The 25,813-nt window shown below is 36.2% G+C and overlaps 2 protein-coding genes across 4 annotated transcripts in view; one reads left to right on the top strand and one right to left on the bottom strand.

Moving 5' to 3' along the window:
• Positions 1 to 20,927, bottom strand: part of LOC134249546 (tetraspanin-18B-like) — a 29,215-nt gene extending 8,288 nt beyond the window's left edge. The window contains exons 1-5 of one of the 3 annotated variants that reach the window (XM_062731881.1): positions 20,863 to 20,927; positions 20,612 to 20,701; positions 3,108 to 3,338; positions 2,897 to 2,971; positions 962 to 1,075 (exon numbers count right to left, since the gene is read on the bottom strand). In XM_062731881.1, coding sequence (XP_062587865.1) covers positions 962 to 1,075; positions 2,897 to 2,971; positions 3,108 to 3,338; positions 20,612 to 20,677 — 486 coding nt within the window. In that variant the 5' untranslated portion in view covers positions 20,678 to 20,701; positions 20,863 to 20,927. The other 2 variants (XM_062731882.1, XM_062731880.1) reach the window with 2 other exon arrangements.
• Positions 20,928 to 23,124: 2,197 nt separating this feature from the next.
• Positions 23,125 to 23,837, top strand: LOC134249548 (uncharacterized). The gene is made up of 2 exons (XM_062731884.1): positions 23,125 to 23,359; positions 23,461 to 23,837. Exons 1-2 carry the CDS (start codon positions 23,125 to 23,127, stop codon positions 23,835 to 23,837), a joined length of 612 nt encoding a protein of 203 aa, XP_062587868.1.
• Positions 23,838 to 25,813: the final 1,976 nt, after the last annotated feature.

Below are 25,813 nucleotides of genomic sequence, written 5' to 3'. Positions count from 1 at the left end.
GAAACGCAAGTATAAACGTATATACAAAATAAAATAAATACTGCTGCCTTACATCTAGGAAAAAATATCCAAGATGGCGACGGGCACTAACACGAGCAGGTAAGGTTTTACCCCGCAGTCAAACTAAAATACCCTGCTCGCAGCGCCAATACAGCGTTTCTCTATATTAACTACTAGTGATGGCGGAATAAAGAAAACACTATGGTTAAATAATCCGCTGTTTATTAGTGCCCGCAGTTATAACATATATAATACAATAATGGCGGAGCTGACAGAGACACGTCTGTACTCTGCAGCATGTAACAGAAAAGAGAGCGAGGATAGATATACGTCACGACAGGTGCTGTGACGTATACCAAGTGATCGGAGGTAGCAGGGCAATTCGTGCCCAGTACCTCCAGGACCACCACATCACCGAGCGCTGGTCTGCTCCAGCATAATATTTTGATATATAACGTTGAATTATCGTTCGTTATCTCCATATGTTTCATGTAAATATTTTTCTAGAGCAGGCCTGCTCTCTATAAGTTTTATAGTAAAAACTGCGCAAAATTCGTCTATTTTTTCCTCTCTCTAAAATAATACATATTCCAAAATAGTTTGGGACGTCATAAAAACAAAAATTGTCAATACCCTGCTTTGAAACTAAAACATATTTGGTTAACATATGTATACTTTTCCAATTCAAGCTGCAGTTTGAAGTATGAACACTCATACAATGATTTTTCAAAAGTACGGTGGTAGAAAAAAAGGTTTTTTGTTGGCGGGGTAGGGAGATACATGGGTTACGAGGTTAAATCATTGTTATCAATTGTAAAATATTTACAAAAATAAATATATTAATTCAATTAAGTGTTTATTAATGCTTATCTGTACAAATAATGAAAACCTTTTTTTTCTTCAAAATACATTATATGATTTCATCGCAGTAATATATTACATGCTTAGGTTGAAAACTCACGGACATAAACATGTAGTTCCAGGCATTAGACACAACGTTGGAGCCGTTAATCAGGTCGGTCTTGTAATTATCTTTAAGGGATTTCAGCAAGCTAGACTTCACAGTCTTATCTACCTGAAAAATGATGAGAATGTTAAATTCAAATATGGAAATGTTTTAATAAAAATTTGTTAGAAATGATATCATAAAATAACGAATTATAGTATTTAAGCTCAAAGTCCGGGAATATATGCACTTATTGATGTGCATGAAAATGTTATTAGCAGAACTAGTAGAACTAGTGCTTATTGTAACGGGGACCGTTACAGATGTTCCCCAAACGCTCCCCAGCTCCCTTTTGGTGCCATATTCCCTGTAAGTTTCATTAAATAAGACAAACTCTAAACATTTGAGACTTTAACAACGTTTACCCAGAAGTTTACCAAGTTCATTCAGATTTAAGCATTGCATGCGTGCGCATGTAAATGCATGTGCGTGATGATCATATCATATTGTCTACACAATCTATATATTTTAATATGCTAAATATTAAAGTATTTAATCCAAAAGTATACAAAAAAAAAACAAAACGCTCATTCAAGTGTATTTTTGATTTTACCCATTTTACGAGCATGCAATGCATACATGAACATGGTGATCATACCTTCTTGTAGAAGTCTATTACATCTATCTATGTTCTAAATCCCACCCAGTTTGGTTGAAAATCAAGGGAGTTATAGCTGTTTAAAGTTTCAGCCAATCAGATTGCAGCGCACGTACACGCACATGTATGCATGTGCATAGTGACCATGCTTTCTTGTAGAAGTCCATTATATATATCTTTGTTCCAAATCCCATCCTGTTTGGTTGAAAACAAAGGGAGTTATAGCTGTTTAAAGTTTCAGCCAATCAGATTGCAGCGCACGTACACGCACGTGTATGCTTGTGCATGTTGACCATACCTTCTAGAAGACGTTCATCATATCTATCTATGTTCCAAATTCCATGCTGTTTGGTTGAAAACCAAGGGAGTTATAGCTATTTAAAGTTTCAGCCAATCAGATTGCAGCGCACGTGCATGCACGTGTTTTCATGATAATTGCTATATATATCATGTTGTAGGATATCTTAATGCATGGCTATGTTCAAAATTTCAAAAGGATTTCGTCAAAAAACAAGAAAGATATAGAGACTTTAGTTTCAGCCAATCAGAGCGAAGCGCACGTGCATGCGCGTGAGATCTTGCTATTTTGACCATGCCATATTGTCTATGGCTCGAATATATCCTTATATTATGAGTTTCAAAGCATTTCATTAAAAATGTGAAAAGTTTGCCAATATCAATTAAATCGGTCATTTCAAGTGTTGCACGTGAGCGCTCTTGCAAGCACGTGCGCGCAAAATGACCTTTGTTCGGCAAATCTACATAACATGTCTACTGACCCTAAAAACATTTTACCTTAGTCAGATGTGTAGTTTACAAGATCACTCAAGTACAAAATTTTCCCAGGAAGAAAAATAATAATAATAATAATAATAAGAAACAGAGTAAAAACAATATGTTCCCCAACTTCGTTTGGGGAACATAATAAGTATATATATGTATATAGTATAAATCATATATTAAATGAAATTATACAGAGAATACAAATTGGTGTGGAAAAAATTTCAATCAAGACACAGTTTCAAGAAACCTTGGGTAATTGCTGATATGCAAGTTACATGGAAATAGTCTTTAAACAAAAATATATCTTTTTAAGTTTATATGCAGTGATGTTGCAAAGAATCTATCCTTTTTCTATTCCCTGCAATAACTTATTTCCTTGACCTTATACCAGCGTTGATAGATAACTAAATAGAGAACATTAAAAATGAATTAAATAAAAAAAATTATTGGTTGACAAACAAATCAATTGACTGAATGACTGAATTATGAAGTAAGATGTAGGCGCTTACCTCACCCTTCATCGTAAACCAAAGGGCAACTGCTGTTACTTTAATGATAAAAAGCACCACAACTAAAATGGCGTACTGCAAGAAAAATAATTAAATTCTTTATGTGAACTCTGTACATTATCCCCTGAGAGTCCATATTATCAAGAAAATTATTTACATATTCATCTATTTTATGACTAATTCAAAAAATGCAAATTAAATGAAAACGTACAACCACTAGCATGCATTTGACCTCACAACAGGCTCCAAATAATCCGAGACCGGCGACAAGAAGAACAAAGACCCCCATTACAATGAAAAGGATGGACAGGTTGTCAACAAGGTCTCCTAGTTTAAAACTGGACACAGTTATTCCATTTAGTGCAGGTTTCACTTCGTCATTTATGGCAGATACATTGACCTTCATCAGAATACCACCGATCAACAAACCCAATCCTAAGATCTGTAATAACAGTTAAAAGTCTGAAATTAAAAAGCGTCATTCAATATAACAATGCAAAAAAAAAAAAAAAAACAAACAAAAAAACATTTTCATATACAATTAAGTCGTCCAACGTTTAAACGGGCGTTTATTATTTTTTGTCCCACTCATATTGCAACAACAAAAACAAATTGGAAATATGAGTTAATATTTATTTCATTCCTTCTTAGTAATCTCCCGTATATTGAATACAGAGATAAAGTCGTTTAATTCAGTCAAAAAAACTTGTCATATTTTTTTTTTGTGGTAAACCCCTTAACTACTAAAAAATACTAGTCCCGGTGATTATCGTGATTCAAAACGCCTTCCAGAGAGAGCTTGTTTGGTTTGGAAATAAGAAATAGTCACAAGGAGAAAGATCAGGTGAATATGCAGAATGCGGAAGTTCAATAACTTTTTGACGCTGTAGATATTCTCGAGTAACGTTTGCTTTATGGACAGGTACATTGTCATGTAAGAGTTTAATACCTCTGAAACCAGTATTTGGTTGTCTGTTTTGTAAATCAGAGGCGTAGTCACAAACTTAAAAGTGGGGGGGCTCAACTCCAGAAATTCTTTGACAAGCAAAAAAAAAAAAAAAAAAAAAAAAAAAAAAAAAAAAAATTAAAAGTGGGGGGGGGGGGGGCTCAACTCCAGAAATTCTTTGACAAGCAAATAAAAAAAAAAAGGAAAGTTCCCCAAAATCGAAAATCCTATTTCGTGGGGGGGGGGGGGGAGGGGGGGGGGTAGAGGCCAACTTTTTCAAAGGCAAGTTACTTTCAAATCCAATTATACAAGGGTCAAAAAGTGGGGGGGGGGATCCATTCAATGAATATTTCCTATAGTACAGGTAATGTTGGGGAAAATAGCTGTGATTTTGTTCTTCTTTTAAAAAGTGTGGGGGGGGGGGGGCACAGACATACTCTTGCCCCCCCCCCCACATCTGAAAGTGGGGGGGCTAGTGCCCCCGCTGCCCCCCCTGTGACTACGCCTATGTAAATTTTATACAGCCTCAGAAGTATACTTAAGGAATACATATTTTCAGTGCCACTTCTTCCCTGTGGGACTGCGTATTGAACTACAAAACCATTTGATTTGATAAAGCATTGTATATAGAGCTTTCTTTGAGTTCTTTTTGCAATTGTTGGCCTTTTCATATTCTTTACAATCCAATCTTCATTTTTTACTTTTCTTTCTGGCTTAAAAAAGGGGAACCACGTTTCCTCACCTGTGACCAATATGACAAAGCTTCCTAGTGTCCATATCTCTAAATATTTTCAGATGTTTTTGGCATTTTTGTAAGTGACCCCTCTTCTAAGCTTTGGTGAGTATATATGGAATCCACCTTGCACAGATTTACGGTACTTTGATTTTAATTTAAAAATTGTAAAAACACTGCCCCTTAGAATTCTCATACATATTGCTATTTCTTTGATGGTAAGCCATGCGTCTTTCTTTATAATATCACGGATTTTGGAAACTTCTATTTGGGACTGCTCTTGGTGGACTCCCTGAATGTTTTTCATCGGAGACATCTGTTCTACCACTCTTAAACTTGCTAACACATCGATTAACTGTCTTTTTCGAAAAGAAAAACAGACCTTTACCATATATCCGAACAATTTCTTCATAATTATATTTCATTTTGTTCTACACCAATGACACAACGAGCAAGAATATACATTCATATATGTGATTACATACTTCGTGTTTTATCCAGAAATTATGTTCAGTGTATCCCGGTAGGTCAATTAAAAATGTAAGTGTGTGTTTGAGAGTGCAAGGACGTGTTCCAAATTCGGACACAATCTCAGCAAAAGATATATTTATTCATGGATGCGAATCGAGTGATCTACTTTATGTTACAACCCATAAGGGACAAAATATATTGAACAACCCTCGTACAGTGGGGTTAGATATCCTAGAGAAAGAGAACACTTACATGTAGTTAACTATGAATAAAACAAGTCATATTGCTCACAGTTTTTTTTCAAAGGACTTTATTCGGTAATAACCAATATTTGCCCCCCCCCCAATCAAACTTTGACGGAGAAATATTTAATTATGTCTTTACATAGGGGGATATATGCTGACTTCAAAGCACTGAATATTTTCATAAGCAATGACGTTATTTGTTTGAAATGACGTAATGAAAATGACGTAAATTTAAAATTTCCACGATGTCTACAGAAAATGTATATCTACGAGGGCCGTTCAAAAATTAAGCGGACTTGTTGCACAGAAAAAATATTTGACGACTTAATCGGGCAAAATGTCACACATAATATAAAAGAATCTTTATTTATATGGTCTTCAAAATTTCATATCAAAATATTGTAAATTGGTATCAATTTTGAGTGATTTTTCAGGATATATCATTAAGTCACGGCGCAGCAAAATCTTCGACGTCACAGGCATTATAAAAAAATATGTTATTGGGCTTTCATTTTCTCAACATTTTCCCAAGAGTACATGTACATTTTGAGTTACCTTATATACTTAACATCCAAACACCATTTCTTGTCAAGCTTAAAATCTATTAAACAAGTAAAGAATATTCTTTTTTTGTTTTAAAACCATAAACTGCAGGTATTCATGAGGTATGGTGTAATATTGGTGACTCATTAAAGTCCATTGAAACAATAAAGATTTGGAACAATGGCCATACGGGCCTTTAAAACATATGTGGTAGCTTCAGATTATGACGTTGAAAAATTATGGATTTTAATACTATTGATTTTCGTATAAAGTTTGGTGATCTCAAATACGAAAAGTTCCGTACAATATTGATAGCACCAGAGAGACTATATGTATACTTATTTACTCAACATGTTGTGGTACACTAATCTCGAAGTTTCTCTTTCAGATTTGCTAATGTTTTGGGAAAATTAAAGAGGATTTATTGTGAGAACATTAACGAGAAACAGCTCTGTATCTTTCTACATTGTAAAGTGCCCAATTAAAGAAAAATATGAATAACAGCCAAGGGAACAATTGCTGTTTGTTTTTATTTTTCATAACATAACATATTTTTCTCAATAAAAATCCTTTCCTGCTCATTTGCAAAATTATTTGTTAAAACACATTGTGATTGCACACACAAGTATTCTGAAGTAACAAGTAATCTAACAAAAAAGCTCTATGACAAACGTGATGACTTTAACTTTTCTATCAACTTCCCTTACTTACACAGCAATATACATGTACATGTACCTTGATCACTTGCAAACAGAGTTGTTATCAGGTTGGGGGGAAACGTAAATTCCGCTATGATAGTGGTATCTCACTATTATAGTGAAATTACGCTATATTTCCTGCTGTGAATACCTTCAATTTCATCCAATACCATGCAAGGAGTTTGAACCGCAAATTATGGTGGGTATTAAAATGAACAAAAACTGTCATGCTTGTATGTTTTGAATTTTAATAAATTTCCTACCGTTGCGTTTAATAATGCGAACACTCTTTTTTTTAACGGAAGTTGCATTTTTAACATAGCAACCGATGATTGCGGGGGTATTTAAGCTTGTTTAAATCTCACTTATTGCTCATTAATGTGCACAAATTGATGCTTGTTACAATTGTCAACTTGCACCGAAAAGAGTTTATGGAATTTAACAAGGAAATGATTATTTATGTCTGCATGGTTACGGGTATGGAGGCTCGTAATGGTAAACGGAAAGGCCCATTATTATTGGACGCTGCTGCGGCCGATCTTTTTGTGCATGGTTGTGTTATATAGTGAACATGGGAACTGAGAAGTTATTTTTGTAATAGTTCAGTATAATAATTCATTGATAACATGTAGAAAATCATAAAAAAAATTTAATATGCTTAAATTTAGAAACAAATTTTAAATGTTATTGTTATAATGTTTCAATTTCATTGTCATTTCTCATCAAGATATTTGAAAATTTTTGAATATATAAAAAGAGTTTACAAAAGGTACTATATAGATATAAAGGGAAATTATGAATTTCCGGTCGCATCATAATGACGTGGTACATAAAATGCATGGTTAATAAAAAATAAAAAAAAACTGTTCAACTCGTTAATATTTGTTTTGAATATGTTACAGCTGTGAATGCTGCGAATGATACACAGATAATTTCGTTTCCACAATTTGAAAAGCGCCTTGCAGCACGTGGTTCGGTCATTTTTATTTCAGACTGTCTTCAAAGCATTATAAATAAATATTTTTTTTAAATAAGTACATACATAGCTATTTTAGTGCATTTGTTCATCAGATGAATTCATCGTTGAGTCCATATATAGGAGTCTGAAGCAAATTGAAAGTGGATGGGGGGTTAAACCAACAGAAAAGGTAAACCCCAATTTTCAATACATAGAAAATGTCTATCTTTGCAAAAAAGTAAGCCCCCCCCCCCCTGGTTTTGACGCCTATGAAGTCAATGATAACAGAATTGATTGAAAATGAAAATACTGTAAATGTATTACATTTGTCGTGTACAATATTTGGCGGAAAATTCAATTTTCAACACGTTAGCGTCGATTTAATTTAGAGCTGTCTGAAGTTGCTAGTTATAAAAGTTAGTATATAAGACAGTTAGCGATGTACTTGAATTAGTGGACTCGGTTTTCTACCAAAATTGCTTAATAGAAAACGCAGCTAAGATTCTCAGGATTCTACATCTTTGAATATCTTTTACTTCCACTGCATGGATATGCTTTCAAAATTGTGAAAGTACTTTTTCAAATGCTAAATTGTTTTGCGGCCGATTTGATACTTTACATCAATTTTTAATTGTGGAAAATATGAATTGAGTCAAAGATATTTTAGACACCTTTATGCTGAATATTGAGCATTGGTGATTGGTTTGAAGTTTCCTTGTGGTTTAAACAATAATACAATGACATAAATCTAAAAGTCTGAAAAATTAATACTTTCAGTGTGATTTTTTGCTATATACTTTCATATCATACTAATATAATTAGATATAAATATTTTTTTCAAATAACAAGAAAAAACTAATGCTATTTCTCTCAGATTTTAAAGTTAAATAATTCTTGCCTAAGTGCATAACCATAAAGTGTTAAATAAGATACATTTCTGTGGAGTGAAAAAGATTGTTAAAATATAATTATTTGAACATTTGTTAAAATAAGGTTACAGACACTCTTGTCAAATATTCCCGACACCAAAATAAATTGAATCTTTTTTCTGAAATAAACAATTAACCAGCCAAAATTAAAAATTAGATATATTATCTAGGATCTTTTATAGAAGTAATTTTTTGATTATTTATTATAAATTGATTTTGTTAAAAGGATAGAAATCGAGTTTATCTATATACTCTTTTTTATGTTTGCCATAATGTGTCTTTCCGTTTACCATAACGGCCCTCCATACCCGTTACCATGCAGACATAAACAATATTTTTCTTGTTAAATTCCATTAACTCTTTTCAGTGCAAGTTGACAATTGTAACAAGCATCAATTTGTGCACATTAATGAGCAATAAGTGAGATTCAAACAAGCTTAAATACCCCCGCAATCATCGGTTGCTATGTTAAAAATGCAACTTCCGTTAAAAAAAGAGTGTTCGCATTATTAAACGCAACGGTAGAAAATTTATTAAAATTCAAAACATGCAAGCATGACAGTTTTTGTTCATTAGCTCTACTGGTCAGAGACCAGAAGAGCTTATGCGATAGTAATGCGTCCGGCGTCCGTCCGTCTGTCTGTCTGTCTGTCCGTCTGTCTGTCCGTCTGTCTGTAAACAATTTTTCAAAACGCTACTCCTCCTACAATTTTAGTCTGATTTCAATATAACTTGGCACACAAGTAGACTACACAAAGATACATAAAATAGTGCATCGGTTTTTGATTTCGATGAACAGTGTTGCCATGGTTACTAAAAATAGAATTTTCTGAGAAATTCCTTTAAAACGCTACTCCATCTACAGTTTTGGTCTGATTTCAATATTACTTGGCACACAAGTAGACTACACTAAGATACATAAAATAGTGCATCGGTTTTTGATTTCCATGAACGGTGATGCCATGGTTACTAAAAATAGATTTTTCTGAGAAATTCCTTTAAAACGCTACTCCTTCTACAGTTTTGGTCTGATTTCAATATTACTTGGCACATAAGTAGACTACACTAAGATACATAAAACAGTGCATCGGTTTTTGATTTCGATGAACGATGTTGCCATGGTCACTAAAAATAGAATTTTCTGTGAAATTCCTTTAAAACGCTACTCCTTCTACAGTTTTAGTCTCATTTCAATATCACTTGGCACACGAGTAGACTATACTAAGATACATAAAATAGTGCATCGGTTTTTGATTTCCATGAACGGTGATGCCATGGTTACTAAAAATAGATTTTTCTGAGAAATTCCTTTAAAACGCTACTCCTTCTACAGTTTTAGTCTCATTTCAATATCACATGGCACACAAGTAGACTACACTAAGATACATAAAATAGTGCATCGGTTTTTTATTTCGATGAACGATGTTGCCATGGTTACTAAAAATAGAATTTTCTGAGAAATTCCTTTAAAACGCTACTCCTTCTACAGTTTTAGTCTCATTTCAATATCACTTGGCACACAAGTAGACTACACTAAGATACATAAAATAGTGCATCAGTTTTTGATTTCGATGAACGATGTTGCCATGGTTACTAAAAATAGAATTTTCTGAGAAATTCCTTTAAAATGCTACTCCTTCTACAGTTTTAGTCTCATTTCAATATCACTTGGCACACAAGTAGACTACACTAAGATACATAATTGTGTGCATCGGTTTTTTATTTCGATGAACGATGTTGCCATGGTTACTAAAAATAGAATTTTCTGAGAAATTCCTTTAAAATGCTACTCCTTCTACAGTTTTAGTCTCATTTCAATATCACTTGGCACACAAGTAGACTACACTAAGATACATAAAATAGTGCATCGGTTTTTGATTTCGATGAACGATGTTGCCATGGTTACTAAAAATAGAATTTTCTGAGAAATTCCTTTAAAACGCTACTCCTTCTACAGTTTTAGTCTCATTTCAATATCACTTGGCACACAAGTAGACTACACTAAGATACATAATTGTGTGCATCGGTTTTTGATCAGTACAAACCAGTAGAGCTACAGTCTCGATAGAGACTTCTGGTTTTAATACCCACCATAATTTGCGGTTCAAACGCCTTGCATGGTATCCGATGAAATTGAGGGTATCCACGGCAGGAAATGTAGCGTAATTTCACTATAATAGTGAGATACCACTATTATAGCGGTATTTACGTTTCCCCCCAACCTGGTTATATCTCAGTTGATTCGATATGTAAGAGCACTCTACGTATGAACAATTACTAAAACGAGGTAAATTGTCGAAAAACAAGTTGATGATACAAGAATACAGTATAAGTAGTCTCGTTCAAAGTCATCATCAAGTTCTATGGTCAATTCAATGACCTTGTCAGCAAATACAATTTATCATTAAGTCAAGGGCTGATTGACGTTTTTCATACTAATTGTTTGTCCAATATGCAAGTTTCGAGATTATCTCCCTTGGTGCGCTCTTTCGTTGAGGAGGGGAGTTTCGTTGCCGCGTAAACAAACAGGTGGGACAAATATTTGATATTTATATATTGGATACACTGTATCATCGATATACTGGTTTATCATAACTACATGATTGTCAGGATGCACTCTACATTTCGAGAAAAACCGAATTAATTTAAAGACGTCATTTTTAGCTCTACTGGTCAGAGACCAGAAGAGCTTATGCGATAGTAATGCGTCCGGCGTCCGTCCGTCTGTCTGTCTGTCTGTCTGTCCGTCTGTCTGTCCGTCTGTCTGTAAACAATTTTTCAAAACGCTACTCCTCCTACAATTTTAGTCTGATTTCAATATAACTTGGAACACAAGTAGACTACACTAAGATACATAGAATAGTGCATCGGTTTTTAATTTCGATGAACGGTGTTGCCATGGTTACTAAAAATAGAATTTTCTGTGAAATTCCTTTAAAACGCTACTCCTTCTACAGTTTTGGTCTGATTTCAATATAACTTGGCACACAAGTAGACTACACTAAGATACATAGAAGAGTGCATCGGTTTTTGATTTCGATGAACGGTGTTGCCATGGTTACTAAAAATAGAATTTTCTGTGAAATTCCTTAAAAACGCTACTCCTTCTACAGTTTTGGTCTGATTTCAATATAACTTGGCACACAAGTAGGCTACACTAAGATACATAGAATAGTGCATCAGTTTTTAATTTCGTTGAACGGTGTTGCCATGGTTACTATAAATAGAATTTTCTGTGAAATTCCTTAAAAACGCTACTCCTTCTACAGTTTTGGTCTGATTTCAATATAACTTGGCACACAAGTAGACTACACTAAGATACATAGAATAGTGCATCGGTTTTTAATTTCAATGAACGGTGTTACCATGGTTACTAAAAATAGAATTTTCTGTGAAATTCCTTAAAAACGCTACTCCTTCTACAGTTTTGGTCTGATTTCAATATAACTTGGCACACAAGTAGGCTACACTGAGATACATAGAATAGTGCATCAGTTTTTAATTTCGATGAACGGTGTTGCCATGGTTACTATAAATAGAATTTTCTGTGAAATTCCTTAAAAACGCTACTCCTTCTACAGTTTTGGTCTGATTTCAATATAACTTGGCACACAAGTAGACTACACTAAGATACATAGAATAGTGCATCGGTTTTTAATTTCAATGAACGGTGTTACCATGGTTACTAAAAATAGAATTTTCTGTGAAATTCCTTAAAAACGCTACTCCTTCTACAGTTTTGGTCTGATTTCAATATAAATGGCACACAAGTAGACTACACTAAGATACATAGAAAAGTGCATCGGTTTTTAATTTCGATGAACAATGTTGCCATGGTTACTAAAAATAGAATTTTCTGTGAAATTCTTTAAAAACGCTACTCCTTCTACAGTTTTGGTCTGATTTCAATATAACTTGGCACACAAGTAGACTACACTAAGATACATAGAATAGTGCATCGGTTTCTGATTTCGATGAACGGTGTTACCATGGTTACTAAAAATAGAATTTTCTGTGAAATTCCGTAAAAACGCTACTCCTTCTACAGTTCTAGTTTGATTTCAAAATAAGTTGGCACACAAGTAGACTACACAAAGATACATAAAATAGTGCAATGGTTTTTGATAAGTACATACCAGTAGAGCTACAGTCTCGACAGAGACTTCTGGTTTAAAACAAAAAATCGTAACAATAAAGAAAATGTCGGTTGATGTGAGACCTTTCAGACGAGGGAAGATATTTGGACCTCTAATAAAAACGGTACACATGCATCTGATCATTGTACGCAGGCGATCTAAATGACACATTGATTCTTTTCCTTATTATAACTTAAAAAAAGCCACAAACTCTTTGTTAAAAAGTTTGTACAATCAAGAAAGTCGGTTACTTTTTATTAAGACTATGACGTTTATTTCGTTTTCAAGTACCTATAATTTAAAGTAGATTTGTAAATATGCATAGTTGAACTTGATATAATCATCAAATGCATCACTGCTTAATATCAAATCTTTTTATAACATTTAATAAATTTTAAAAGCCATGAATATCGTTCATTTATTTATGCACGTTTGTATACAGAGACAACCTGTCCCACCTCCTTGCCGAAATGGATACCTTTTGCGCCTCTATCATAGGAGAGTTACAATCTCGAAACTGGCGTATTAGGGGGAATCTGATCCCACCTCCGATGTTTTGGAGTCACGTATTTGCTCTGCTCCTATATTGTATTGTCTTATGGACTTTGAGATTGAATACTGTTCGTTATCTCCATATCCTACGTTGGTTTAAATCATGTATATATGTAACTGTTAATATCATAATTTAATGTATACTATATTGTGATATAAACATACTTCCAATTTGCTTATTTCTCCCTAAACAATTCTTGAGAAAAAATATGTGACAGATCGGGCTCGGGATGCTAGATGGATTACGTCACCCGGACTTTATCGTAGTGTTCTACGATAGCGGCCGAGGGTAGTCCGGGTGATCCTAACTATATAAAAGAGCGTTCTGCTGAAAGCTGGCAGTTGCCAGTCGGAGCTCAAAGGGAGAAGTTCACTTCAGCGAGGTACGGTGAAGCAGTTAGCAGTAAGGCAGACTTACGGTGACATAGTATACGGTGTCTATAGTATACTGGATTTAAATATATTTAGTATTCGGGGTGTAATAAAGTATAAATACTTTACTCGAGGCTATTATTTTTTAAGACCTGTCTGTGTATAGGACAGAAACCGGCAGACCCGTACCTGTCCGAGTACAGGACACATCCCGGCTGGAGACCCATCCAGGACACAGACCTCTACGCATAATTAGTTGTTGTTGTTTATGCCAAGGATAGGAAATCCTTTTAATATATGTATATATTGACTCGTTCATTTTTCATATGCTTTGTCATCTATCATTTCAAATCATTTGTCTAATTAGTGATCTATCTCTTGTTTACATAATCATTTGTTTAATTTATTTACTTGATTAAGGATCTAAACCTAAATAAACGGACCCATACACGTTACAAAAATTGGCGGCAGCGTCGGGATTTGGGTTAGATCTGAATTGTTTATTACATTTTATGATATTTGTTAATTTGCTTTTCTTTCACGATGTCAAGTTTACATGACATAACACTGATAGAAAGGCAAATAGAAAATCTGAACAGGGAGATAGAGCAGTCCATGCGAATGATAGGTCTACGGGAAAATGCTACCAGTGTCCCAAGATCCATCCACCAAACAAGGACGAGTACTCCGTTTACAAGACGGACAGATAGGTTGCTTGCTGAGGATGTATGCTCATGTGATGAGACTGATGATAGGTTTCGAGACAAAGGACAGCCTCCGGCACATGGCACAAGTACTCATCCGGCGACAGATACAAATCAGAATAGATCAAGGCCCAGGAATTTTATTAAACCTGCGACGTATGATGGTTCCAGTATGTGGAATGACTACTTGTCTCACTTTGAGTCTGTAAGTCTCTTGAATGAATGGACTGAGACGGAAAAGGGGTTATATTTAGCTGCGTCTCTCAGAGGGCTAGCACAAGGTGTGCTGGGTAATCAGCCCAGGTATGAGAGACAGAACTATGGAAAATTAGTTAAATGCTTACAGGATCGATTTGCCCCACTGAACCAGACTGAGCTGTATCGGACTCAGCTCAGGGAAAGGAGACAAAAACCGTCAGAGAGTTTACCAGAGATGGGCCAAGATATACGGAGGCTTGTAAACCTAGCCTATCCTACAGCACCGGAAGATGTACGTGAGATCCTGGCCACAGAACAGTTTTTAGACGGACTGCATAATGCAGAAATGCGTCTTAAGATCAAACAGTCCAGACCTAGCAGTTTTAATGATGCTATACAGAGAGCTGTAGAGCTCGAAGCATTTTATAAAGCAGAAAGTCGTCGCACCGAGAATGTCAGAAGCATGGATCAAGACAAGCATGGAGCAAGTCAGGGATCGAAGATTGATAAATTCATAGAGACCATGGAGAAAAATATGCAGTATCTTCAAAGGGAGATAAAGGACATGAAGCAATGGAAGTTTCAAATGCAAAGAAATGGTTGTGATACAAGGCAGATGAGAGATGACACGAAGAAAACCACAGGTAATGGTACTAGTATTAGAAAATGCTACAAATGCGGTTCTGACAAACACCTGAAAAGAGATTGTCCCATACTTAAAGATACCACCTCTCCCCCAGAAACTAGACAGAACATGAGAGGCACGACTGAGCATAAGTCAGATGACCGGACCCAAGCCAGAACACAAAAGACTGATGAACACTCTAGAATTGTTCATTCTATTAAAGAGTCAGGGGCTTATGTTACTGCCAGAGTATGTGGGATGGATACATATCTACTCGTTGACACAGGTGCCACTGTTTCCTTACTATCGAAAGTATGCTATGAAAACATACAAGGAGACAACCATTCCTTAAAGAAAGTAGACAGGGACGTCCTGTCAGCTAATGGATCCTGTGTAGAGATATATGGTAAAACCTCTATAGACCTTGTACTTAATGGAACAACTCTGAAGCATGAGATGATAGTGGCGGATCTATCTGTAGATGGAATTCTTGGTTTAGATTTTCTTGTCAAGTATGAAGCTATCATTAATATGCGCACACACAAGGTTGAGATATCAGGGATAGAACATCCAATTCAGATGGAGGGTACAGCACGAGAGTACAAGATTGCTTTGGTCAATAGAATAGTTATACCTCCAAGATCTGAAGTAATGACGGAGGGCAAGATATGTGCAGGGCCAGATGGGGGATATCCCGTGAATATAGGGCTTGTAGAACCATCTGAAAAATCCCGAAAATCGGATTCCGCTATGATAGCCAGAACACTGGTAAGACGCCAGGAGGCAGTGCCTCTACGAATTATGAATCTGTCATCCACAGATAAGACTCTACAGCCAGGAACTGTTGTGGGTAAATTGTCTCCAGTTCATGAGATTGTATCATTATCGTCTTCCAGCCATGATAAGAGCAGTAGCAAGGAAATGCCAAAACATTTAAAGGAACTGTTTGATAGAAGCACTACAATTCTTGGGAGTAATGAAAAAGACAAGGCCAGAAGTTTACTTATCAAGTACTCAGATTTGTTTTCTGTAACTGATGAAGATGTTGGTCGAACCTCTATGGTTAAGCACAAGATAGATACAGGTTCTCATCCAGCTATCAAACAGGCACCAAGACGTCTACCTTTCCATATGCAGGAAGAAGTTCAAGAGCATGTATCAGATATGCTTAAAAGAGGTATTATTGAGCCTTCCCAGAGTGATTGGTCATCAGCAATAGTCTTGGTGAAGAAGAAAGACGGATCCAAAAGGTTCTGTGTGGATTATAGGCGCCTGAACAGTGTCACCATCAAAGACGCCTATCCCCTTCCCCGGATCGACGAGTCGCTTAATCAGCTGAAGGGAGCGAAGTGGTTCAGTACTCTAGACATGAATGCTGGATACTGGCAGGTAGAGCTAGATCCAAGCGATAAGCATAAGACGGCGTTTGCAACTAGACAAGGGTTTTACGAGTTCAATGTGATGCCGTTCGGGCTCTGTAATGCCCCGGCTACGTTTGAACGTCTTATGGAGACCGTTTTGTCAGGATTACAATGGCAGATATGCCTCATATATTTGGATGATGTCATTGTATATGGGAAAACATTCAACGAAATGGTACATAATTTAGAACAGGTCTTTGAGAAGTTACAGTCAGCTGGTTTGAAGCTAAAGGCAAGAAAATGTACTTTGTTTGCAAAACAAGTGAAATACCTGGGTCATGTCATTTCGGAGAATGGTGTCGAGACAGATCCAGAGAAAGTTGAATCTGTGAGGCAATGGCCAGAGCCACTAAATAAGACGCAAGTTCGTTCCTTCCTCGGCCTCTGTAGCTATTATCGGAAATTCATTGCAAACTTTGCTGATATAGCTCGACCGCTTCATAAACTGACAGAGGCATCAGTTGTCTTCAAATGGTCAGAGGAATGTCAAATAGCATTTGATGTCCTAAAAACCAAGTTGACCAAAGCACCTATCCTTACTCAACCAGACTTCAGTTTACCCTTTATCTTGGATACCGATGCAAGTCAAAATGCGATCGGAGCAGCCCTGTCTCAGATCCAGAATGGACAGGAAAGAGTAGTCGCTTACGCCAGTAAAGTTCTTAGGAAATCGGAGAGAAGGTACTGTGTGACCAGGAAGGAGCTCCTGGCAGTAGTGACGTTTATAAAGCACTTTAGGCATTTCTTGTATGGACGTAAATTTGTGGTCAGAACAGTTCACAGTTCTCTTCGATGGTTACTAAGGTTCAAGGATCCAGAAGGCCAGTTAGCTCGATGGCTAGAGGTGATATCGGCATACGATATAGAGATCGAGCATAGAGCTGGTAGACTGCATGGCAATGCAGACGGGCTAAGTAGACTCCCATGTGCCCAATGCGGATATTTTGATGATTGGGAGAAAGAAGACTTTCAAGAGGAACAATCGCATGCAAGGGTTTTACAGGATGAAACCAAAGACAATAGGACAGATGAATCAAATGACTTGGTAAAGATACAGGATGGAAGTCGGGATATCATACTTGTTAAGGATTGGATGGTGGAGGGGAAGCGTCCAGACTACAGTGAAATTACTGCTGAGAGTTATATGGTCAAATCATTGTGGGCTCAGTGGAGTAGATTGGCATTGAAGGATAACTTGCTATGTCGTATGTGGGAGCTTGAGGAAAGCAATGACACGACATATCAGATTGTTATGCCACTCTCTCAGAGAAGATTTATTTTACAACAGATGCATGACTCCAAAACATCTGGTCATCTAGGGGTGACCAAAACCCTGAACAAGATCAGACAAAGTTACTACTGGCCGGGACTGCAAAGTGATGTAAGAGGTTATGTTGCTGGATGCGACATATGTGCTCGGAGGAAGGCTCCACTTAAAACAAAGCGAGGACATATGCAGCCTTTGCAAGTGGGTTACCCAATGGAGGGGATAGCCACAGATATCCTTGGAGAATTTCCAATTACAGAAAGGGGGAATCGCTACATACTTGTAGTCTCGGATTATTTCAGTAAATGGACGGAGGCCTTTCCAATGCCCAATATGGAGGCTCAGACAGTTGCAAGACTGATCGTAGGGGAAGTAATCTGTAGGTTTGGAGTTCCTTTATCCATCCACTCCGACCAAGGGCGTCAATATGAGAGTCTTTTGTTTAGCGAGGTATGCAAGCACTTACAGATCCGAAAGACAAGAACCACACCATACCATCCTCAGTCTGATGGTATGGTGGAACGGTTCAATAAGACCTTAGCCACCATGCTGAGTAGTTATGTCAGCGAGAATCATCGAGATTGGGATGAGAGCATACCTTTTGTGATGATGGCATACAGGGCGGCACAGCATGAATCAACCGGATACACGCCAAACATGCTGATGCTTGGTAGAGAAACTGCCACCCCTCTGGACATTATATATGATCGACATGCCCGCAACCTGGAAACAAGTACCGAGTCATGAATGGGTGTGGATTCTGACTGATCGCATGGAAAGGGCTCACAATTTGGTTAGAAAACAGTTAGAAGGAGCTATTCTTAGACAGAAATATTATCATGACATGAAGATGTCCTATGAACAATTCAAAGTTGGAGACCAGGTATATGTCTATTTTCCTCAAAGGAAAACTGGGTGCTCACCCAAGCTAACTTCATACTGGAGAGGACCTTTTAAGGTTCTGGCAAAAGTCTCTGAGGTCCTGTATAAGGTGAATTGTGGACGCAATGGAAAGGATCAGATAATTCATTGCGACAGAATAAAAAGGTGCAGAGCCCAAGTTCTCAGAGGTGAAGATCCAGATCTAGGGCTCGAAACGTCAGAGCTGGGGACAAGTGATTCTTCAGATGTTCAGATAGATCAAGAGGATCAGGTTGATGACTTTTGGTCATCTGACAGAAACATTGAAGTCACGGATCAGTTGGCTGGTGATCGCAGACCCAGACGCGAAAGACGTGCCCAATCTTACCTTCAAGATTATGTCCAGGACTAGGAAAAGACCTTATTTTTCAACAAGTCATGAGAATGACTTAAGTATAGCGAAAATTGTTGAAAGAGAGGATTTTCTTTTTTTAAACATGTAAATATGTGATTACAGCTGTTTCCTGAGAAGCTGATAAGACAGATAGACGTTTAAGATAATCATGATCATTACTTTCATTTTGTGTATAGATATCATGTTTTCTTCATTTAAATATTCATCATCTTGTTACATCATCATTTCATTACTTTCTTTTGTCATGCGAGGACGCATGAGTAATAGAGGCGTGGGTAATGTGACAGATCGGGCTCGGGATGCTAGATGGATTACGTCACCCGGACTTTATCGTAGTGTTCTACGATAGCGGCCGAGGGTAGTCCGGGTGATCCTAACTATATAAAAGAGCGTTCTGCTGAAAGCTGGCAGTTGCCAGTCGGAGCTCAAAGGGAGAAGTTCACTTCAGCGAGGTACGGTGAAGCAGTTAGCAGTAAGGCAGACTTACGGTGACATAGTATACGGTGTCTATAGTATACTGGATTTAAATATATTTAGTATTCGGGGTGTAATAAAGTATAAATACTTTACTCGAGGCTATTATTTTTTAAGAACTGTCTGTGTATAGGACAGAAACCGGCAGACCCGTACCTGTCCGAGTACAGGACACATCCCGGCTGGAGACCCATCCAGGACACAGACCTCTACGCATAATTAGTTGTTGTTGTTTATGCCAAGGATAGGAAATCCTTTTAATATATGTATATATTGACTCGTTCATTTTTCATATGCTTTGTCATCTATCATTTCAAATCATTTGTCTAATTAGTGATCTATCTCTTGTTTACATAATCATTTGTTTAATTTATTTACTTGATTAAGGATCTAAACCTAAATAAACGGACCCATACACGTTACAAATACATGTAAATTTCTCGAAAACTAACATGATGTTAACCGTAGGTATGTGTTAAATGTTCCTGGTAATTCGATTTTTAACGTATATGCATTGCAAAGTATCGATATCTGTGCCTTATGTTAACCGTAGGTATGTGTTAAATGTTCCTGGAAATTCGATTTTTAACGTATATGCATTGCAAAGTATCGATATCTGTGCCTTATCTGACATTTATAAGTTTTAAAAGCAAACACAAAGATATAGTTAAATCTACAAACCGCTTTTAGTAGAGGATGGAACACATCGCAACGTATACTTTCTTATCTTAAGTAAATATGGAGTGATTCATTACTAAAAATGTTATTTCTTTTCTTTATAGCCTTCCAGAATGATCTTTTATATTGTTGTAAGAAGCTAAAGGCTAAAGTTATATAGAAGAAAACATAATCCGTTACATTTCATTACTTGAAGGACAAAAAATTTGACTTTGTAATACTTAAAATATCGTAGACAAATCATTAATTATGTTAGATGTCAACCAGGAAGCAATGAGTGAAATTTAAGAAAAAAGGCTTCTGATACGATTAAAATTACGCTCAAATGTTCTTTTCATTTTCAAAAGCATTTTGACTGTGTGTTTTTAAATAATAATAGTTATAATTTTTAACCTTAATTTATATACTCAACATTTTCATAAAGTACTTGTTAAATTATGGATTAATTATATATGATTCTTCTGTTGCTATATCTTAATTGGTACTCACAAAGAAGATTATGTTGATGACAATAAGAAATCCTTTTCCAAACTTTCCACAGCCTGTAAGTCCCATCTTGGTTGAACGTTTCTTCACTATCTGATAAACTCGAATTTTAATCAGAGATTCAGTAAAGTTATACAATGAACTTCAAATTTGTTTGTACAACCTAAGCAAAATATCCTTTACCTGGGAATATAAGCAAAAATACAACTAGCCAGTAAGATTTTTAAAGTTGCAATACGTAAATTGCGACTAACCTTTAAAAGGGCCTTATCGCCTCTTTTGTTATAATTCACTATGATTGAAAATTTTGTTATCAGTAAGCTTGTATTCAAACAACATTATAGTGACAGCATATTAAACGTCGTAATCTCTGTGTATCCGAGAGGTTTATAATTTCTATCGATTTCAGCAAAAAAGGCAATGTCACCCGAAAAGTGGGGCAGTTTGATTTATCATTCAAAACCCAAGGTTGTGTTTCTCAACTTCTTGTGAAGGACAGTGTAATTAATTTATTATATAGACTTTATTGATATTATAACGAAACAAAGATCAACATTTTTCATACGAAAAGGAATAATCTTTGAATTTTAAAACAAATTGAATTAATTTGCATCATTATCAATCTTATGTTGAAACATATGATGCACATATAACAAACGTTATGATTTAAACTAGAGGTACTAGGAATGAACAAGAGTACATGAATATGTATAAATTTACTTATATTAGAGATTGTTCTATCTGACGTAACCGTATAAGTATACGTATCCGTATCCGTATCAGATATGAGAGGCATTTTAATCCCGACGTCTAAACCATCTTGTTACACTTCCATCGTTTCATGTTTGGGTTTTAACTTCATTCACTAAGAAATGATATGTAGTGTTGTTTTTCTTAAAATAAAAACATATAAGTTCCTGTACACATCTTATGCATCATGTCTTTTTTTCGGGGAAGGGGGGGGGGTAAAAGTTTAAAAATAAAATTAGAAAAACAGGTATGATTTTTTAAAATTTAAATGTATAGAAAATATTTCTAGATCCACCCCTCTCTCTCTCTCTCTATCAATATTAGGGTATTCATTCTTCATTCTTGAAATAACATTTACAAAAACACAACATATTCCCAATAATATATAATTATATATACAGTTAAACCTCTTTATCTCAAACTTGTAAATTGTAAATACATGTAGTTGTACATTAACTGGGAAAGATTTCATTATAGTGCAAAACAAATGTGTATAGGGGATTCATTGAAAATGTTCATCCTCGTTTCCTTTCTCATCATCTTCTATACCATTCATTATCACGTATTTGATGGTCATAGTTCTCCAGAAAAATTTGGTAATTCTGGGGCAGTTTGAATACACTCCCTAAATTGTAGGTCGATAGCCGTATCATGGGCATCGGAAGCAAACAGTATAAAGTAGAAAGGGGAGCTAATTGAAACGCGGGTGCTAAACCAGCAAAAAAGGCAAACCCCAATTCAAAATGCCTATATATTATGTCTATCTTTGCAAGAAAGTGGGGGGAGGGCTAAGCCGCCCCTATCCCCCCCCATCCCGGTTCCGACGCCTATGCGTATCAAGGGTATCAAGGAGCTTGAGAATTGACTATGTACAATATCCTGTAATGTTGCGTATAGACGCTGTATTTGTTAGACTTGATTGATTAAACACTTGTCGATAAAGGGGAGGAAAATAATTGTTAGGTTATGATGTATCTTCCTCTCTAAAATAATTCGTTTTGCATATTAACTTCTTTTCATGAAAATTAAATACTATCGTGTGTGTGGGGGGGGGGGGGGGCAGGGGGCTTATCCACCCCTACTTTATTTGCAAAGATGGACATAATATATATTGAGGCGTAGGATAAGCCCCTACCTCACTCTCAACAGGCATGTTGTCTTGCAGTTAAGGAACCGGGGGGTTAGGGGGGCTTAGCCCCCCCCCCCCCAACTTTTTCATCCAAAGATAGACTTAGTATAGACATTGAACATCGATGCGTAGGTTAAGCCCCCCCCCCTCTTTCCACAGACACGTTTTAGTATGCTTCAATCTGATCCATAGAAAATAATTTCAGTGTAGGAAAGGGCCAAGATCAAACAGAAAATTTTTGACAAGCTTTTGTACATGTACACATGCAAAAAAGACAAAAATGAAAAGGGAAAAGACTATATTTTTATGAGGCACAACTATAAACAAGCTATTCGCTTTGTTTTCCTATTGCAATTAATATATACATGTAATACATATGCAAATAAAATTATTTAGTCGACGCTTCTGTTTGGCCTTGTTTTCAGTTGGAAATTTTATTCTGGCAAGGTATTTATATGATATACCCCATTCCCTTCCACACACACACACACACACACACACATGAAATTCGATCGTGCTCCCCTCTCACACCCCACCCCCCATTTTTTAGTACTATATTACCGAAATTTTGATCTAAACATCGTTTTGATTTTTTTCAAGTTCTGAAAGACAGAAAAAGACTCGCGTAAGTCTCTACATGGAGACGGTGGTGCCGGAATACGATGACATTACATTTAGAAGAATGTTCAGACTAAAAAGATCCTCAGCAGAGGTCATCCTCCAAAAAATTGGAGAAAGACTAACCTACGAGGAACCACTCCGAGGAAGACCTCCACTTTCTCCGGAAAAACAGCTGTTAATAGCATTGTGGTACCTTGGCACCCAATCAACTGTCGTGGTGACAGATGATAGATTTGGCGTTACGGATTTCAGTGTTATCAGAGCACGCCGAAATTTGTAGAGGCCCTTGTTTCTGTCGGACCCAGAGTGATAAAATGGCCGAATAGAGACGAAATTGAAAATATAATTGTAGGTTTTAGAGATATTAAAGGTTTTCCTGATGTTATTGGGGCACTGGACGGAACCAACGTCCACATAACACCTCCCACAAACCACCCGGAACAGTACATTAATCGAAAGGGGTTCCATTCTCTGCAGCTACAGTGGGTTTGTGATTCTAATTTACTATTTATACATGCTTATGTAGGATGGCCAGGGAGTGTCCACGATGCTCGCGTTCTTAAGAATTCGGATCTGTGGAACAGTGGTCCACAACTGTGTGAAGGAAAACATCTTATCGCCGACTCGGCATACCCACTTCAAGAGTGGTTACTTACACCTTTCCGACGTGTTGGAATACTGACAAGGGAACAAACTATAACATTGCTTTGTCAACTACACGGGTACTAATAGAAAGAGCGTTTGGACTTCTTAAAGGACGTTTTAAGCGGTTACAACACATTAGTTTAACGTTTTCGGTCTAGTGCGTACATGTGATATCATAATGTCATGCTGTGTTTTGCACAATCTTTGCATTTGCCAAGAAGATTAATTACCCGAGTACTTTGACAACAATGAGGATCAACAAGAAGTTTTGATCAATGCTATCGGGAACGTTGCTGGAGTGGTCAAGAGAAATCAAATAGCGCATCGCTTAATACATCCTGGAAATAATTAGCTACACTTGTTATAACTGGAAATGGAACCTGTGTACTGCTTTTGATGTGTGAACCTTGAAAGTATATGAATTATGAAAACTTGTAACTAAAATAAAGCAGATTAATAAAACACGAGTTGATCTCTATACTTGTATTTTTTCTTTTTTAAGCAAACAAAAAAATCACAACTTTTCATGTATATGCATGACTGTACAAAATTAAAACGTTAAATCTTTAAAATTTCGTAATAAAAGTAACAAAATAATGAACATACATTTAAACACACAGAAAAGCGAAATTCTAGGTTTATAAGGAAAGATTTACTCAGTCTTTCTTGGGTCCAAAAATTTCCTAAACATCTCTTAACTTCTTTTCCTGTATTTTTCCAATTAAAAGGTTAAATGATTAAAATTTCGTAATAGAAGTAACAAAATAAGTAACATATATTCAAACACACAAAAAAGCGAAATTCTGGGTTTATCAGTAAAGATTTACTCAGTCTTTCTTAGGTCCAAAAATTTCCCTAAACATCTCTAATTTCTTTTCCTGCATTTTCTCCATCTGATCCATGAACAATTTGAATCTTTGATCCTGCCTTTCGGATTCCTCTCTCAAAAACTCCGTAATTTCTGACCTTGGACGCTTCGTTGGCTCTTTAGAACACGTTGGCGGGTCTTCCTTTGACACCGAGTCATCTGATGAGGAAGAGGCTGCACCTCCCGCTGCTGACGTCAGAGTATGCGTGGGTTTAATGTTGGGATTCCCTTTGGTTAAGTCCCCCAGTTCCTTTTCAAAAGGATGGTGTTTTCTTGCTGTTCCTGTCTTTTTATTATTATCAACGACATTCTTGTAACCCCTCATCAGTGTTTTGTATTTCTTCGTTACCTGTGTTTCTGTCAGGGCAGGGTTTTTCTCCTTGTTCAGATTACGGGTAATTTCCTGAAACATTTTCTTTTTGACCTGTTTGGGGTTTTCCTTTTGGTGTGCATGTACCTCATCAATCAATGACTTTGTTATTTCAGGTGTCCATTTAAATGAAGCAGCTTTAGAAAAGAAAAAAACAATTTTTTTTCAAGTGCAACTAAAAATGCATATTTTCAATTAAACCTGAAGAGTTCTTAATTTAGAAATAGATCGTTATTTTTTTTTACCTGTATTGTCATTATCATCAGAGGTCTGACTGGTCAGCTCTGACTCCTCAGCTGTCTGCTGGATTTCCTCTACGGGTTGTACGGGTTCAATAACACCATCGTCATAAACTAGTATGTTCATTACTCCAGGGCTTTTTCTTTGGAATTCTGATATTTTCTCTTTAAAGTCTTCCTCTGCCAGTGGATCTACAAAAACAATGTGACAAAATACAAAATACATGCAGTTATATTTGAAACACACCATATTCAAGTTGAGTCATTCATTGAAATAAAATCAGAAATCTTCAGTAATACCTATTGAAATCAACACTGCTTTAAGTATGTAAACCTATAGGGTTTAGCAGAGACATATTGTGTGAACATTTTAAACTTAGACAATATTAATAACATAATCATTTTTAGTTTTTAGCAGTTAAAATGAAATGAGATAAAGGTTTATTAAATCAGAATGTATATTATTAGTGACGCAAATTCGGTGACTTTATAATTGGAAAGAGGACTCTATTTTGTAAACAATTATTATCTTGTCAAAACAAATTGGATTATGGTGTTGTCCAAATACACTATAATTTGTTAG

The sequence above is a fragment of the Saccostrea cucullata genome, unplaced genomic scaffold, assembly GCF_032062105.1.
Source record: "Saccostrea cucullata isolate Sc308-1 unplaced genomic scaffold, CSIRO_AGI_Scuc_v1 ctg2401, whole genome shotgun sequence".
Classification (NCBI taxonomy): domain Eukaryota; kingdom Metazoa; phylum Mollusca; class Bivalvia; order Ostreida; family Ostreidae; genus Saccostrea; species Saccostrea cuccullata.
Note: the sequence above shows the minus strand (reverse complement) of the source record. Positions and strands in the feature narration are given on the sequence as shown.